At 41.5% G+C, this 19,018-nt stretch overlaps 1 protein-coding gene across 1 annotated transcript; it reads left to right on the top strand.

Moving 5' to 3' along the window:
• Positions 1-1,479: 1,479 nt before the first annotated feature.
• Positions 1,480-18,955, top strand: LOC311132484 (flotillin-1; the record flags this gene model as incomplete). Its single annotated transcript, XM_084165769.1, has 11 exons — positions 1,480-1,532; positions 1,670-1,760; positions 2,264-2,407; positions 3,216-3,335; positions 3,481-3,576; positions 13,569-13,721; positions 13,956-14,137; positions 14,382-14,427; positions 14,740-14,877; positions 15,094-15,258; positions 15,913-18,955. The coding sequence occupies 11 exons, from the start codon at positions 1,480-1,482 to the stop codon at positions 15,931-15,933; spliced, it is 1,209 nt and encodes a 402-aa protein (XP_084021895.1). The 3' UTR covers positions 15,934-18,955.
• Positions 18,956-19,018: the final 63 nt, after the last annotated feature.

Below are 19,018 nucleotides of genomic sequence, written 5' to 3'. Positions count from 1 at the left end.
AAACGTTCAAAGATGACCAGCAGGGTCAAATAATAATCACTGTGGTTATAGAGGGTGCAACAGGTCAGCACCTCAGCTGTAATTTTCAGTTGGCTTTTCATAGCCGAGCATTCAGAGGTTAAGACAGAAGGAGGGGGGGGGTCCCATCCATCTAATTAGGTACTGACACAACAAAGAACAAAGGGCAACTAAAGTGCATTAAGTGGATCATTTTGTTGATATAGCTAAGTAATTCGAAATTGTATTTCACACTGATCATTGAGTGAAATACAATTCACCACCGCACCACCAGATGGCGACAGCATATTTTGCAATGGGCGTGAGACAATGGACAGAAGCTTTTTTTACGGAAAGAGCAATAACGGGACAGACGCTTCATATATACATATAGTCATTGGACAGACGATAGCAAGAATAACACTGCTGTATTTTGACAGGAAAAAAAAGTATTGTTGCGACGTATTCTGCATTAGTTCATTCTGTCAAATTGGTAAGTGAACGGACATATTTTGCCTAATCTTTCGACTGATTTGATGCATCTCGGATTGCAACATATGTAAACATCAGTGGGGTCTGGCAAAAATGATAGTGGAATTGGATACATATGTATCATTGCTAACGAGTTGCTACACCCTTGCATGTTTTATTTATATCCTATTTACATGTGTGTTGATACATTTGTTGATACATGTATGAGCTTGTCTGTCTATGCTCTTTAAAAGCAAAATGTCCTGGATGATGCTGCGCAACATCTACGCAAATTCAATCAGCTGCCAGTGTTGTCTCGATAGCTTTCTCAAGGCTCCTGCCCCTTTGGATTTTCATGGAGAAGATTACAATAGTTATAATACTGACTACCTGCTCAAATTCTGATTAAATGTTAATTGAAATATATAAAACATTTAGTCACATTTGTTACTTACAGTAGCTATATAAAATTATTATTAGGCCAACTGTATAGATTTCAGTCAAAGCTGTCAAGCATGACTGATGAATGAAGCTACACATGCTTGAGCAATAGGCCAATGTAAGACTCTCAAGTAACCCACTGTCAGGCCCATTGTCCAGCTTGTGGTCCTCTGTAGCTCAATTGGTAGAGCATGGCGCTTGTAACGCCAGGGTAGTGGGTTAGATCCCCGGAACCACCCATACGTAAAAATGTATGCGCACATGACTGTAAGTCGCTTTGGATAAAAGCGTCTGCTAAATGGCATATTATTATTATTATTATGAAATTGTGTGTTGTTTTTTGTTTTATAGCATCTGAGGGAGAAGAAGAAAAACATGTTCTACACATGTGGTCCAAATGAGGCTATGGTGGTGTCAGGTCCATTCTCTAATCAATACAATTCTGTTCTCCATTTATAAACATATTACATTAAAGAGCTGTAGGATGGTAGTAATTCTCTCATGCGTATCTCACCATCCTCCCTCTCTCTCTATCTCTGTTCCTCAGGGTTCTGCCGTTCTCCTCCAGTAATGATTGCTGGAGGCAGAGTGTTTGTGCTTCCCTGTGTTCAGCAGATCCAGAGGTACGGTCTCTTTTCCTGTTCATGTCTGCAAACGCATATATTGGCCATGTATCGCCATTTACCATTGTTTTGGGATATCATACTACAGCATTGTGGAATGATTATATCTCTCCCTCCTTTCCTCTCTTCTCTCCCAGGATCTCCCTGAACACTCTGACGCTGAACGTGAAGAGTGATAAAGTCTACACCCGCCATGGGGTTCCCATCTCAGTCACTGGTATTGCCCAGGTTTGTCTCTCCATCGTTCTCTGTCTCCGTTTCTTCCTGAGCCAATGTAACTGCACTATTCTGTTACAGTCATTGAAACAGGTTTAGACACCCTAGTTTTGAACTCAAGTGTAAGGGCTTTCTTTAATGAAATACATATCAAGTAGCCAATTAAAACTTGCCATCTGTTTTGCTTATATCAATCATTTATACACTGGCATTAAATGATTAAATACCTCACTCTCTTGTGCTGTGGACAGAACAGAGTAACCCTGCCTGTTTGAGTGTTGATACAACTATTCCTGCTGTGTAGTTGGGTAGTGTACAGCAGATGCTTCTGTTTGATTAGCACTGTGCACACCTGAGTCGTGTTCATTAATCACCAACAACAGAGTAAAACAGGGAGGGGCTACCTGAACTTCCTCATAAAATGCACATTTTCGTTTTCTGTTTCAATTTTTATTTCAATGTTTTCGGTTGCGTACCCTAATGAACTATTAACCTGTGTTCTCTCCTCCCTCCAGATGAAGATCCAGGGGCAGAACAAGCAGATGCTGGCCGCAGCCTGTCAGATGTTCATGGGGAAGTCAGAGGGCGAGATCGCCCAAATAGCCCTGGAGACGCTGGAGGGTCACCAGAGGGCCATCATTGCCCACCTGACTGTGGAGGTAAACTTGACCTTTTTAGCACAGCTGTGCTGCGGTCGTTGGCACAAGGCGAAGCCGAGTACCTGCCGAGTACCCAATCACAATGCTTGTTTTGACCAACCCGTTGTAGAACATCTGTTTTGTAAGATGTCACAAACAGATCTGGGACCAGGCTACATTATAGCAGCTCACTCATTTTAGTGCAATATAGAAACATTTTGGCACTATTTGCCTTCTTCATGGTTGCATGAGGTAAACTGGACCGCACCCTTACTGGCCACGTCCACAGTTACAGTTATAGATAAACAAACAGCACATTATAGCAGCTCACTGATTTCAATGCTGTAAAGCCATGACCAAAGCCAAGAGCTTTGGCCAGAGATACACTCCCCTACGCATCTATTCGGACAGTGAAGCTAAAACTTTTAATTTGGCTCTATACTCCAGCATTTTGGATTTGAGATCAGATGATTCATATGAGGCGACAGTACAGAATGTCACCTTTTATTTGAGGGTATTTTTGTATGTACCATACTCAAAACAGCACATTGCATGGTAGAATTGTCTTGTGACATACCATAACAAACAGACCATAACAAACAGACCATAACAAACATACCATAACAAACAGACCATAAGAAACAGACCATAACAAACAACAAATGAAACAGTTTTATATATACAGCCGAACCATAGTCATATGGAAATCTATTTCTGGCTATGTGTTCAACTACATAGTAACATGATGGAGAGGGAACACTGCATCTTTTCACTGTCAAATGAAAGTATATTAACATAGGTGCTAACTCTGTTATTTCACCCCCTTCAGGAGATCTATAGGGACCGTAAGAAGTTCTCGGAGGAGGTGTTCAAGGTGGCCTCGTCCGACCTGGTCAACATGGGCATCAGCGTGGTCAGCTACACGCTCAAAGACGTTCACGACGACCAGGTGTGCTTTCTCTCTCTACTTTCAATGGACACTCCATTCTTGCAACTGATCCAATGCTAGGTAAATAATGGACACTAGATGGATGCCAGGTAAATAATCGACCCTAAACTAAAAGCATGTTGTTGTCTTCCTCTCTGTGGTTCAGGACTACCTCCACTCCCTGGGGAAGTCCAGGACCGCCCAGGTGCAGAAAGACGCCCGCATCGGAGAGGCCCAGTTCAAGAGGGATGCTGTGATCAGGGTGGGCCACCTCTCCCTTCTCTCCACTCTCTCCTTCTTTCTCTTCTTGAACCCTTTATCCTTTACCTTGCTCTTGTTTATTTCGGAATTCTCTATCATATTTCCTTTCGCTTGGTTTTCCCAATCCGTTCTTACTTTTCTCTTTTTATATTTTAAATGTTTAGGGGGTAGATCAGCTTTAATATTGCAGATTGTAGTTTCCATCAATGTCATTGTCTGCATAGTTTCCAATCTCCCATATATGTTTTTGTAAATATACATATTCATACATACAGTTGAAGTCGGAAGTTTACATACACCTTAGCCAAATACATTTAAACTCAGTTTTTCACAATTCCTGACATTTAATCCTAGTAAAAATTCCCTGTCTTAGGTCAGGTAGGCTCACCACTTTGTTTTAAGAATGTGAAATGTCAGAATAATAATAGAGATAATTATTTATTTAATCTTTTATTTCTTTCATCACATTCCCAGTGGGTCAGAAGTTTACATACACTCAATTAGTATTTGGTAGCATTGCCTTTAAATTGTTTAACTTGGGTCAAACGTTTCGGGTAGCCTTCCACAAGCTTCCCACAATAAGTTGGGTGAATTTTGGCCCATTCCTCCTGACAGAGCTGGTAAAACTGAGTCAGGTTTATAAGCCTCCTTGCTCACACACGCTTTTTCAGTTCTGCCCACACATTTTCTATAGGATTGAGGTCAGGGCTTTGTGATGGCCACTCCAATACCTTGACTTTGTTGTCCTTAAGCCATTTTGCCACAACTTTGGAAATATGCTTGGGGTCATTGTCCATTTGGAAGACCCATTTGCAACCAAGTTTTAACTTCCTGACTGATGTCTTGAGATGTTGCTTCAATATATCCACATAATTTTCCTTCCTCATGATGCCATCTATTTTGTGAAGTGCACCAGTCCCTCCTACAGCAAAGCACCCCCACAGCATGAGGCGGTTTTGGAGCAGTGGCTTCTTCCTTGCTGAGCGGCCTTTCAGGTTATGTCGAAATACAGTGAGGGAATTATATATATATATATATATACAGTGGGGAAAAAAAGTATTTAGTCAGCCACCAATTGTGCAAGTTCTCCCACTTAAAAAGATGAGAGAGGCCTGTAATTTTCATCATAGGTACATGTCAACTATGACAGACAAATGGAGAAAAAAAATCCAGAAAATCACATTGTAGGATTTTTTATGAATTTATTTGCAAATTATGGTGGAAAATAAGTATTTGGTCACCTACAAACAAGCAAGATTTCTGGCTCTCACAGACCTGTAACTTCTTCTTTAAGAGTCTCCTCTGTCCTCCACTCGTTACCTGTATTAATGGCACCTGTTTGAACTTGTTATCAGTATAAAAGACACCTGTCCACAACCTCAAACAGTCACACTCCAAACTCCACTATGGCCAAGACCAAAGAGCTGTCAAAGGACACCAGAAACAAAATTGTAGACCTGCACCAGGCTGGGAAGACTGAATCTGCAATAGGTAAGCAGCTTGGTTTGAAGAAATCAACTGTGGGAGCAATTATTAGGAAATGGAAGACATACAAGACCACTGATAATCTCCCTCGATCTGGGGCTCCACGCAAGATCTCACCCCGTGAGGTCAAAATGATCACAATAACCACACGGGGGGACCTAGTGAATGACCTGCAGAGAGCTGGGACCAAAGTAACAAAGCCTACCATCAGTAACACACTACGCCGCCAGGGACTCAAATCCTGCAGTGCCAGACGTGTCCCCCTGCTTAAACCAGTACATGTCAAGGCCCGTCTGAAGTTTGCTAGAGTGCATTTGGATGATCCAGAAGAGGATTGGGAGAATGTCATATGGTCAGATGAAACCAAAATATAACTTTTTGGTAAAAACTCAACTCGTCGTGTTTGGAGGACAAAGAATGCTGAGTTGCCTCCAAAGAACACCATACCTACTGTGAAGCATGGGGGTGGAAACATCATGCTTTGGGGCTGTTTTTCTGCAAAGGGACCAGGACGACTGATCCGTGTAAAGGAAAGAATGAATGGGGCCATGTATCGTGAGATTTTGAGTGAAAACCTCCTTCCATCAGCAAGGGCATTGAAGATGAAACGTGGCGGGGTCTTTCAGCATGACAATGATCCCAAACACACCGCCCGGGCAACAAAGGAGTGGCTTCGTAAGAAGCATTTCAAGGTCCTGGAGTGGCCTAGCCAGTCTCCAGATCTCAACCCCATAGAAAATCTATGGAGGGAGTTGAAAGTCCGTGTTGCCCAGCAACAGCCCCAAAACATCACTGCTCTAGAGGAGATCTGCATGGAGGAATGGGCCAAAATCCCAGCAACAGTGTGTGAAAACCTTGTGAAGACTTACAGAAAACGTTTGACCTGTGTCATTGCCAACAAAGGGTATATAACAAAGTATTGAGAAACTTTTGTTATTGACCAAATACTTAACTTCCACCATAATTTGCAAATAAATTCATAAAAAATCCTACAATGTGATTTTCTGGAAAAAAAAGTCTCATTTTGTCTGTCATAGTTGACGTGTACCTATGATGAAAATTACAGGCCTCTCTCATCTTTTTAAGTGGGAGAACTTGCACAATTGGTGGCTGACTAAATACTTTTTCCCCCCACTGTATATATACTACCGTTAAAAAACGTGGGGTCACTTAGAAATGTCATTGTTTTCGAAAGAAAGGGGAAAAAAATTGGCCATTAAAATAACATCAAATTGATCAGAAATACAGTGTAGACATTGTTAATGTTGTAAATGGCTATTGTAGCTAGAAACGGCTGATTTTTTATGGAATATCTACATAGGCGTACAGAGGCCCATTATCAGCAACCATCAGTCCTGTGTTCCAATGGCACGTTTTGTTTGCTAATCCAAGTTTATCATTTTAAAAGGCTAATTGATCATTAGAAAACCCTTTTGCAATTATGTTAGCACAGCTGAAAACTGTTGTGCTGATTAAAGAAGCAAAAAACTGGCCTTCTTGAGACTAGTTGAGTATCTGGAGCATCAGCAATTGTGGGTTCGATTACAGGCTCAAAATGTCCAGAAACAAATAACTTTCTTCTGAAATGCGTCAGTCTATTCTTGTTCTGAGAATTGAAGGCTATTCCATGCGAGAAATTGCCAAGAAACTGAAGATCTCGTACAACGCTGTGTACTACTCCCTTCACAGAACATTGCAAACTGGCTCTAACCAGAATAGAAAGAGTTGGAGGCCCCGGTGCACAACTGAGCAAGAGGACAAATACATTAGAGTGTCTAGTTTGAGAAACAGGCGCCTCACAGGTCCTCAACTGGCAGCTTCATTAAATAGTACCCGCAAAACACCAGTCTCAACGTCAACAGTGAAGAGGCGACTCCGGGATGCTGACCTTCTAGGCAGAGTTGCAAAGAAAAAGCCATATCTCAGACTGCCCATCTTAATCTTTTTTTTTTTATTGGCCAGTCTGATATATGGCTTTTTCTTTGCAACATATACACACATACATATACATATACATACATATATACATACATACAGTGGCTTGCGAAACTATTCACCCCCTTGGCATTTTTCCTATTTTGTTGCCTTACAACCTGGAATTAAAATTGATTTTTTGGGGGTTTGTATCATCTGATTTACACAACATGCCTACCACTTTGAAGATGCAAAATATTTTTTTCCTGTGAAACAAACAAGAAATAAGACCAAAAAAAAGAAAACTTGAGCGTGCATAACTATTCACCCCCCCCCCCCCCCCAAAGTCAATGCTTTGTAGAGCCACCTTTTGCAGCAATTACAGCTGCAAGTCTCTTGGGGTATGTCACTATCAGCTTGGCCCATCTAGCCACTGGGATTTTTGCCCATTTGTCAAGGCAAAACTGCTCCAGCTCCTTCAAGTTGGATGGGTTCCGTTGGTGTACAGCAATCTTTAAGTCATACCACAGATTCTCAATTGGATTGAGGTCTGGCCATTGACTAGGCCATTCCAAGACATTTAAATGTTTCCCCTTAAACCACTCAAGTGTTGCTTTAGCAGTATGCTTAGGGTCATTGTTCTGCTGGAAGGTGAACCTCCGTCCCAGTCTCAAATCTCTGGAAGACTGAAACAGGTTTCCCTCAAGAATTTCCCTGTATTTAGCGCCATCCATCATTCCTTCAATTCTGACCAGTTTCCCAGTCCCTACCGATGAAAAACATCCCCACAGCATGATGCTGCCACCACCATGCTTCACTGTGGGGATGGTGTTCTCGGGGTGATGAGAGGTGTTGGGTTTGCGCCAGACATAGCGTTTTCCTTGATGGCCAAAAAGCTCAATTTTAGTCTCATCTGACCAGAGTACCTTCTTCCATATGTTTGGGGAGTCTCCCACATGCCTTTTGGCGAACACCAAATGTGTTTGCTTATTCTTTTCTTTAAGCAGACACTATCCTACCGATCCTTAACTTCGGCGATGTCATTTACAAAATAGCCTCCAACACTCTACTCAGCAAATTGGATGTAGTCTATCACAGTGCCATCCGTTTTGTCTCCAAAGCCCCATATACTACCCACCACTGTGACCTGTACGCTCTTCTTGGCTGGTCCTCACTACATATTCGTCGCCAAACCCACTGGCTCCAGGCCATCTATAAATCACTGCTAGGAAAATCCCCGCCTTATCTTAGCTCATTGGTCACCATAGCAACACCCACCCGTAGTATGCGCTCCAGCAGGTATATCTCACTGGTCATCCCCAAAGCCAACACCTCCTTTGGCCGCCATTCCTTCCAGTTCTCTGCTGCCAATGACTGGAACAAATTGCAAAAATCTCTGAAGCTGGAGACACTTATCTCCCTCACTAACTTTAAGCATCAGTTGTCAGAGCACCTTACCGATCACTGCACCTGTACACAGCCCATCTGAAATTAGCCCGCCCAACTACCTCATCCCTATATTGTTATTTACAGTGGGGAAAAAGGTATTTAGTCAGCCACCAATTGTGCAAGTTCTCCCACTTAAAATGATGAGAGAGGCCTGTAATTTTCATCATAGATACACGTCAACTATGACAGACAAAATGAGAAAAAAAATCCAGAAAATCACATTGTAGGATTTTTAATGAATTTATTTGCAAATTATGGTGGAAAATAAGTATTTGGTCAATAACAAAAGTTTCTCAATACTTTGTTATATACCCTTTGTTGGCAATGACACAGGTCAAACGTTTTCTGTAAGTCTTCACAAGGTTTTCACACACTGTTGCTGGTATTTTGGCCCATTCCTCCATGCAGATCTCCTCTAGAGCAGTGATGTTTTGGGGCTGTCGCTGGGCAACACGGACTTTCAACTCCCTCCAAAGATTTTCTATGGGGTTGAGATCTGGAGACTGGCTAGGCCACTCCAGGACCTTGAAATGCTTCTTACGAAGCCACTCCTTCGTTGCCCGGGCGGTGTGTTTGGGATCATTGTCATGCTGAAAGACCCAGCCACGTTTCATCTTCAATGCCCTTGCTGATGGAAGGAGGTTTTCACTCAAAATCTCACAATACATGGCCCCATTCATTCTTTCCTTTACACGGATCAGTCGTCCTGGTCCCTTTGCAGAAAAACAGCCCCAAAGCATGATGTTTCCACCCCCATGCTTCACAGTAGGTATGGCTTCTTTGGATGCAACTCAGCATTCTTTGTCCTCCAAACACGACGAGTTGAGTTTTTACCAAAAGGTTCTATTTTGGTTTCATCTGACCATATGACATTCTCCCAATCCTCTTCTGGATCATCCAAATGCGCTCTAGCAAACTTCAGACGGGCCTGGACATGTACTGGCTTAAGCAGGGGGACAAGTCTTGCACTGCAGGATTTGAGTCCCTGGCGGCGTAGTGTGTTACTGATGGTAGGCTTTGTTACTTTGGTCCCAGCTCTCTGCAGGTCATTCACTAGGTCCCCCCGTGTGGTTCTGGGATTTTTGCTCAACGTTCTTGTGATCATTTTGACCCCACGGGGTGAGATCTTGCGTGGAGCCCCAGATCGAGGGAGATTATCAGTGGTCTTGTATGTCTTCCATTTCCTAATAATTGCTCCCACAGTTGATTTCTTCAAACCAAGCTGCTTACCTATTGCAGATTCAGTCTTCCCAGCCTGGTGCAGGTCTACAATGTTGTTTCTGGTGTCCTTTGACAGCTCTTTGGTCTTGGCCATAGTGGAGTTTGGAGTGTGACAGTTTGAGGTTGTGGACAGGTGTATTTTATACTGATAACAAGTTCAAACAGGTGCCATTAATACAGGTAACGAGTGGAGGACAGAGGAGCCTCTTAAAGAAGAAGTTACAGGTCTGTGAGAGCCAGAAATCTTGCTTGTTTGTAGGTGACCAAATACTTATTTTCCACCATAATTTGCAAATAAATTAATTAAAAATCCTACAATGTGATTTTCTGGATTTTTTTTCTCTCAATTTGTCTGTCATAGTTGACGTGTACCTATGATGAAAATTACAGGCCTCTCTCATCTTTTTAAGTGGGAGAACTTGCACAATTAGTGGCTGACTAAATACTTTTTTCCCCACTGTATTTTGCTAATTTGCACCCCAGTATCTCTATTTACACATTATCTCTTGCACACATGGGCGGTGTGTTCAATAGGGCGATATGGGCGACGCACTGCCAAACGGGAAAAGGAAGGGAATTTTTTTCTAATCAATTATATCACGGCAACAGTAGTTATCAGTGTTCACGTCTGATCTGCCAGCCACTAAATATCAAATCAGGCTAAAGTCGTGCTTCAAATGGCCCCGCCCGTTTTTGGGGCGATTTCAGTCAAGTTGAAAATCGCCCAGAAGTCTCTCATAGCCTGTCATGTAAAATCTATTTTTTTCAAATTTCAAAGCTTTCAATACATTCTCTATGGGTGTCTGTGGGCATGCACTTACGCGCTTTCGTCATACGTGACGTAACCATGAACGTAACTAAGACAATGGCGGCTAGCAGCGTCTCTGTTGTGACCTGCAGTGTGGCGTTATTTTATGTTTTTAATTTGTAGACTTAGTTTACAAACATTCTGCAAACATTCTGCTTTGAACTGATCTTTCGGTTTTGGACTGATCTTGTTGATCGTGTACATACCCGCTACGAACGGACTAAATAATGAAAACGCTGCAGGCAGCTGTAATCCCAATACAGCTGGGAGACTTGGCTGGATGACAGAGTCCCGGACAGAGAAGTGGAGCCGGCCACCTTCACCCTGGTCAGAGCGGACCGCGATCCTGGTAAGAGAGCGACTCTGTACCCCGACATTGAACTGCTTTCTGTGTCATTGCGACCTTACTATCAATTCAATTCAATTTAAGGGCTTTATTGGCATGGGAAACGTGTGTTAACATTGCCAAAGCAAGGGAAGTAGATAGTAAACAAAAGTGAAATAAACAATAAATATTAACAGTAAACATTACACTCAGAAGTTTCAAAAGAATAAAGACATTTCAAATGTCATATTATGTATATATACAGTGTTGTTACAATGTGCAAATAGTTAAAGTACAAATGGGAAAATAAATAAACATAAATATGGGTTGTATTTACAATGGTGTTTGTTCTTCACTGGTTGCCCTTTTCTTGTGGCAACAGGTCACAAATCTTGCAGCTGTGATGGCACACTGTGGTTTTTCACCCAGAAGATAAGGGAGTTTATCAAAATTGGGTTTGTTTTCGAATTCTTTGTGGATCGCTGTAATCTGAGGGAAATATGTGTCTCTAATATGGTCATACATTTGGCAGGAGGTTAGGAAGTGCAGCTCAGTTTCCACCTCATTTTGTGGGCAGTGTGCACATAGCCTGTCTTCTCTTGAGAGCCAGGTCTGCCTACGGCGGCCTTTCTCAATAGCAAGGCTATGGTCACTGAGTCTGTACATAGTCAAAGCTTTCCTTAAGTTTGGGTCAGTCACAGTGGTCAGGTATTCTGCCACTGTGTACTCTCTGTTTAGGGCCAAATAGCATTCTAGTTTGCTCTGTTTTTTTGTTTGTTCTTTCCAATGTGTCAAGTAATTCTCTTTTTGTTTTCTCATGATTTGGTTGGGTCTAATTGTGTTGTTGTTGTTGTTGTTGTTGTTGTTGTTGTTGTTGTCCTGGGGCTGTGTGGGGTCTGTTTGTGTTTGTGAACAGAGGCCCAGGACAAGCTTACTTAGGGGACTCTTCTCCAAGTTCATCTCTCTGTAGGTGATGGCTTTGTTATGGAAGGTTTGGGAATCGCTTCCTTTTAAGTGGTTACTATCTGCCCCGTGAGTTCCCCCAATTGTTTGTTACCGTTGTGTACTGTTGATAATCACAAGTTTACTGGAGAACTGAGACCAAGTAGAGACTTTGGACAGGGTGGATATGGTATAATAAAGGCAGTTTATTCAGAGGTAAAGATATCTGGAATCGCGTGCACGGACTCGTTCGTGCACGCGAGTAAAGTAAAAGTGTCCTGTCTTAGGTCAGCTAGGATCACCACTCCTTGGCCACCTGCTGACAAGGCTGACAAGATAGGACTCTTTTGTCCATTGTTATAGGATAGGAACAGAAACAAACGCCCAACACAAAATGGGTCATGCACAAGATTTTAGTCAGACCAAGCTATAACATTATATATTTACTACGACAGTACATTCAACCAAAAGCTAATATAACAAAGGCATCAGAGATTATTTATAATCTGTCACAGAAACTGGAATCCATCTCCCCAGATCAGTCAATAAATGCTTCTGGTATTGACTTATATGCTGACCCTGTCTTCATGTTGTTGCTGGACATATCTTTTTTAAAATGTGTGTAGGTCACCTAAATCATCAGAAAAATTGCCCCTCCTGAGAATTTTTTCAGGAGCCGCCACTGCTTGCACATCTATCATTCCAGTGTTAATACTAATTGTAATTATTTTGCACTATAGCCTATTTATTGCCTTACCTCCATAACTTGCTACATTTGCACACACTGTATATATATTTTTTCTGTTGTATTTTTGACTTTGTTTTATTTTACCCCATATGTAACTCTGTGTTGTTGTTTTTATCGCACTGCTTTGCCTTATCTTGGCCAGGTCGCAGTTGTAAATGAGAACTTGTTCTCAACTGGCTTACCTGGTTAAATAAAGGTGAAATTTAAAAATTTAAAAAAAGCAATGTATTTTTTCTGGCCACTCTTCCGTAAAGCCCAGCTCTGTGGAGTGTACGGCTTAAAGTGGTCCTATGGACAGAAACTCCAATCTCTGCTGTGGAGCTTTGCAGCTCCTTCAGGGTTATCTTTGGTCTCTTTGTTACCTCTCTGATTAATGCCCTCCTTGCCTGGTCCGTGAGTTTTGGTGGGCGGCCCTCTCTTGGCAGGTTTGTTGTGGGGCCATATTCTTTCCATTTTTTAATAATGGAATTAATGGTGCTCTGTGGGATGTTCAAAGTTTCGTATATTTTTTTATAACCCAACCCTGATCTGTACTTCTCCACAACTTTGTCCCTGACCTGTTTGGAGAGCTCCTTGGTCTTCATGGTGCCGCTTGCTTGGTGGTGCCCCTTGCTTAGTGGTGTTTCAGATTCTGGGGCCTTTCAGAACAGGTGTATATATACTGAGATCATGTGACACTTAGATTGCACACAGGTGGACTTTATTTAACTAATTATGTGACTTCTAAAGGTAATTGGTTGAACCAGATCTTATTTAGGGGCTTCATAGCAAAGGGGGTGAATACATATGCACGCACCACTTTTCCGTTATTTATTTTTTATACTTTTCTGAAACAAGTTATTTTTTTAATTTCACTTCACAAATGTTGACTATTTTGTGTATGTCCATTACATGAAATCCAAATAAAAATCCATTTAAATTACAGGTTGTAATGCAACAAAATAGGAAAAACACCAAGGGGGATGAATACTTTTGCAAGGCACTGTACATACATACATATACATTACTTTTCTCTTTCCTCGTACTCCATCTCAACCTTTCCTTTTCCAATCTCCTCTTGTTTCTTTTTTACACTTTCTGTGTGTCGCTCCCTCTCTGTAGGAGGCCCATGCCATGCAGGAGAAGATCTCAGCCCAGTATGTCAATGAGATCCAGATGGCTAAGGCTCAGAGGGACTATGAGCTGAAGAAAGCATCCTATGACATCGAGGTCAACACCAAGAAGGCAGAGTCTGAGATGGCCTACCAGTTACAGGTATGTCCATGATATTACACTAAGACATGGATGTATTGTATAGCACACCCAATCTCGTTATTTGTTTGTTCTCAAAATCACAACATATAGAAAGCAGCTCACTAAACCAATTGAAACAAAGCAACAAAAAGTAAAACACAGAATAACACAAAAATATAGAGGAAAACATAACCTCTTAAAAATAGTCATAAAGAGTACTACTGAGATCTTGGTGTTACCATTTTAACCCGTCAGGTGGCCAAGACCAAGCAGCGCATTGAGGAGGAGAAGATGCAGGTCCAGGTGGTGGAGCGCTCTCAGCAGATCATGCTCCAGGAGCAGGAGATCACCCGCAAGGAGATGGAGCTGGAGGCAAAGGTCAAGAAGCCTGCTGAGGCAGAGAGATACCGCCTGGAGAAGCTGGCCGAGGCCCAGCGGTGAGTAACAGCCACAGGTCTCCAAATGACCTTTCACAAATTATATATTGTATTTTGTGAAAAATGTATTGCATAGACAATGAAAATATACTAGATATTAATGCGTTCCATGGAGTATGAGACAGACAAAAAAAACACATATACAAACTATACTAAATATGTAATATGTACTATATCCATAGTGTATACCTCACTGGCCAACTAAGGTGTATGAGATAAAATAAATATGTTTCTCTTCCGACAGTGCACAGCTCATCATGGAGGCAGAGGCTGAGGCAGAGTCCATTAGGGTGAGTGAGCATCACATTGTTCCAGATGGATTCTGAAAACAAAAGTACATTGTTAGTATAGGATTGTTACTGTTCCAAGCATGTTTTACCCCTAAAAGCAGATAATTATTGTCTGTGACTCGTTTGAGCAGAGAGCACTTTAATGGTAATAGGAGAAGTCTATGTTTACCACACTGAAGTCATTTTGCTTGTTGAATCAATACTACTAAAAATTGCAGTTAAATTACAATAAGTTACACCCAAGGAAGCTGTAACAACATAATATGACCGTCATAACAAAAAAAGAACAAACCAAAAAATATTCTCTCTCAGATTAAGGGAGATGCGGAGGCCTTTGCTGTGGAGGCGAAGGGGAGAGCCGAGGCGGAGCAGATGGCCAAGAAGGCCGAAGCCTTCCAGCAGTACAAGGAGGGAGCCATGGTGGACATGCTGCTGGAGCAACTACCACTGGTGAGAACACCTTCAAAGAGATAGAGCTCAAATACACACTTAGAGCGGAATCCTAATTTGAGATGTGCGCGTTTAAAAATCGCGTAAATCATGCATTGAATAGAAGATTTGTATGTTAGTTAGTACACATAATTGGGTGATCACTCGTCACTGGGTGAGTTTTTGGGCATAGAAACTGGACGAACACCTCTCATATGTTCCTCTGCCCTCCTCTAGATGGCGGAAGAGATCAGCAGGCCTCTGGCGCAGGCTCAGAAGATCACCATGATTTCCAGCGGCGGCGCCGAGGTGGGCGTGGCCAAGCTCACAGGGGAGGTGCTAGACATCATGACCCGCCTTCCAGCGGCTGTGGAGAAACTGACCGGAGTCAACATCTCACAGGTGAGACAGCATAACCAACGATGTGTGTGATGTATTATAGAACTAGATGACTGTTATTTGTCTGCATAACAACATTCTCAGTAGGTCTCCAATTAATTATACCAGTGGTTACCCCCAAAAGTTACAATAATAATGTTTTATTGTTACATACACCGGAATAGGTGCAGTGAAATGTGTTGTTTTACAGGGTTAACCATAGTAGTACAGCGCCCCTGGAGCAAATTGGGGTTAAGTGCCTTGCTCAAGGGCACATCAACAAATGTTTCACTTTGTCTGCTCGGGTATTCGAACCAGCGACCTTTTGGTTACTGGCCCAACGCTCTAGAGTTATATTTCACAGAATAGGATATATGAATAACTTGCCAGATAACTGTGACAAACACGCATGCACATGTATAACTCTTCATTTGACGGTTTATGAAGAATGCTAAAGGTCAATATGGGTCATCGTAAGTTTTGAGTACAAGATAGTATTCCATGCAAATTTCAGGTTTGTAATGTTAGTAAACCTAGTTGGCTAACTCACTGATCCTACTTTGTGAATCCTTGCTCCTTCATTTTCTCTCTTTCTCCAAATCTTCCACCCCCCCACCCTCTCGCTCTCTGTATCGCTCGCCATCTCCCTCTCTCTCGACCTGTCCATCCATTCTCTAGGTGACAACTCGTGTGGGCTGAGGAGAGGCTCCGGTGCTCAGGCAGACCTATCATCACACCCCTGCCTGGCTCAGGCAGACCGGTCATACCCCTGCCTGGCTGTAGTGTCTGCATATTTGTCTACTATCACAGCCTCTCCTCAAGTATGTTATAACCAACAACTTCTATCAATCCCCCCTTCTTTCCATGTGTCTTAATATCGCTTTCTCTGCCTATCTCACCTTTCACCTCTAACCCGTTTTCTATTGGAATGCCTTGTCACTCTGTGTGTATATTTGGCCCTTGATTCCCTCCTTTATAACTGCCTGTGTCCACTGCCTTGCTGCCAAACCCTAAGTGCATCTTAACTGGCGAGTTCAATGCAAACGCGCAATCAACCTCCAGTCAGTATTCTCATTCGCAGCATTCAGTCTTATTCATCAGAAGCAAAGGTGTCCTGACCAAATCCGTGTTTCATTGTTTTTAATATTACTGGTTGTCGTTTTAGTCTGACAAAATGTATTTGGTTAAGAGAAAACGTCATGGCTCTGTTGATACTAAGTTTAAGTAACAATGAATGTAAAAAATATTAACCATTCAAAGTATCCAATATTCTAATCTATACCTGCAAAGGCTCTTGGGAGTAGTGTGAATAGGCCAGGCAACTCAGTATATTATTATTTTCTATGGATTTCTATCTGCAAAATGTGTGCTTTCCCATTGATGTGTGTCTACTTTCACTGTTACGACACGTAACTGGCGTGTTTTTGAAGATGTTTTCATTGTATTTTCTGCGTCTCTCACACTGAATTATCCTATTTAATCAATAGTCATTAGAAAGGACCTTTTAGTCAAGATTATGTAGCAGTTCTCACAAATGTGACTTGCATTACTTTAGTCCAGAGTGCTAGGGGACTGGTTTACTACTCGGTTATAGCTGTCAAAATGGTAATATGATGTTATAATCATGGAATTATTGCACTGCCTAACACGACATAATGTCAAGCTGTACTATTTATGTTCATTGAGATGTACTGTTAGCATTGAAGCTACATTATTGTTAAGGTGGTCCTCAGAGCAACTGGAATAGTAGCTGTGAAATGTAATAATAAAGGGAGGAATTTTCAGTTAGAAAAATGTTGATTGTCATCAGAAGTAGAAAGAGAGGAGGTGTCATGTAAAAATAATGAATTCTGAAAGCAGGTTTTTTCTCTTTTTGAGAACCTTTTGCAGCCCAAACTAAAGCTAGCTGTGTCGTATTGTACTAGTAAGGAACATAACTACTAATGGACATCATAGCATGACATACAAGTATTGAGTACATGGCACATACACTGAGTATACACCCACTTCTGCCCTCAGAACAGTCTCAATTCATCGGGGAATGGACTCTACGAGTTGTTGAAAGCGTTCCACAGGGATGCTGGCCCATGTTGACTCCAATGCTTCCCACAGTTGTGTCAAGTTGGCTGGATGTCCTTTGGGTGGTGGATCATTCTTGATACACATAGGAAACTGTTGAGTGTGAAAAACCCAGCAGCGTTGCAGTTCTTGACACAAACCGGTGCACCTACTACCATACCCTGTTCAAAGGCACTTACATTTTTTGTCTTGCTCATTCACCCTCTGAATGGCACACATATACAATCCATGGCTCAATTGTCTCAAGACTTAAAAATCCTTCTTTAACCAGTCTCCTCCCCTTCATCTACACTGTTTGAAGTGGATTTAACAAGTGACATCAATAAGGGATCATAGCTTTCACCTGGATTCACCTGGTCAGTCTATGTCATGGAAAGAGCAGGTGTTCCTAATGTTTTGTATACTCAGTGTATTTCATGACATTGCATTTCACCAGAGGAAAGGCAAGTGGTCATTCCTCATCACTGTATGTATTGGCTGGTGCAATCAAATTTCCCCTCTGGATGATTAATAAAGTACTATCTTATCTTATCATTCAATCATTGCCTCAGATCAGTATGTTCAATGGAAATCATTCAGAAAGCATAGCTTGCTAGCCCTGTGTGTCTCATGGCATTGTAGGGTCTAGTGAGCTGACTGATTCAGTATAGGAAGTGAGGCTGACAATTAACTTGCCTTATCCCCACACACTTTCACCCTCTACCTCATCATCGCCACACAAGATCCCGTCTTATGTACTGATGACATTACACTGAATAGTCTGAAATGTATTGAATTGTATATTTAATTTCATAGATTTTTTTTGTCGTATTTATTTATGTGAAACACGAAATCATGCATGTGATTGTTATATTTAAGTGTGCTTTTTTCGATGGAATTTGTCAGGAGCCTGAAGGCATAAGTAACCAAACCAGGGACAGAACCAGAGGTTCCAAATATGGCCAAAGCATCAAAATAAGGGATATTTTAGATGTTGTAATTTCTGTAGAAATGCGTCTACAGTACCCGTTTAGTGAAGTATTTTAAGATGTGTGTTCAATTTAGCTTGAAACATTTTACACTGTACTCAAAGATAAGAAAATCATATCTAAAATCTGCTTTTTATGTCAAGTTGTCACATGTATCAAACTTTATTAAGAACCTTCTGAGCTCAGCGTCTTGGCCTGGCTTTGTCAAAAAGGGTTACCTTCAGTTGCATCATAAGACCAGTGTAATCAAACCTCCTTATCCTTACTAACACAATGCTACCCTGTTTCCTGTGTTGTATCTTACTTTAACCAGGACATAATCTACTTTCATGGATGTCCCTTGTTTTGCCAATAAATAATACCAATAGTTGCTTATTATATATTCTTAAATGGCATGTTTCAGTGAAAACCAAACAAAGCTTGTGAAAAAGTTACTTACTATTCATTTAATGAAAAGAATAGGATGAATTCCATGGCAAGTAGATTGTATCCAGGACTGGTTTCATTTTCTTTGAGTTATATTAGAATAGTGTGTTGTTTACTTTGTTTTACTATGTATTATTTTCAAATTGCTGTGCACTGGTGTCATGAAGAACCTTAGACATTTGTATTTTGTAGGAAACATATACCCTTAAACTATATCAAATACATAATTCCTTTGATTCCAAAACCACAACCCTCGTCTTCCCTTGTCTTCTTTGGTGTGTGTGTGTGTAGGAAGGTTGTGAAATGGGCAT

The sequence above is a fragment of the Coregonus lavaretus genome (assembly GCF_964263955.1).
Source record: "Coregonus lavaretus genome assembly, chromosome: 7".
Lineage (NCBI taxonomy): Eukaryota > Metazoa > Chordata > Actinopteri > Salmoniformes > Salmonidae > Coregonus > Coregonus lavaretus.
This window is presented reverse-complemented; position numbering and strand designations above follow the sequence as displayed.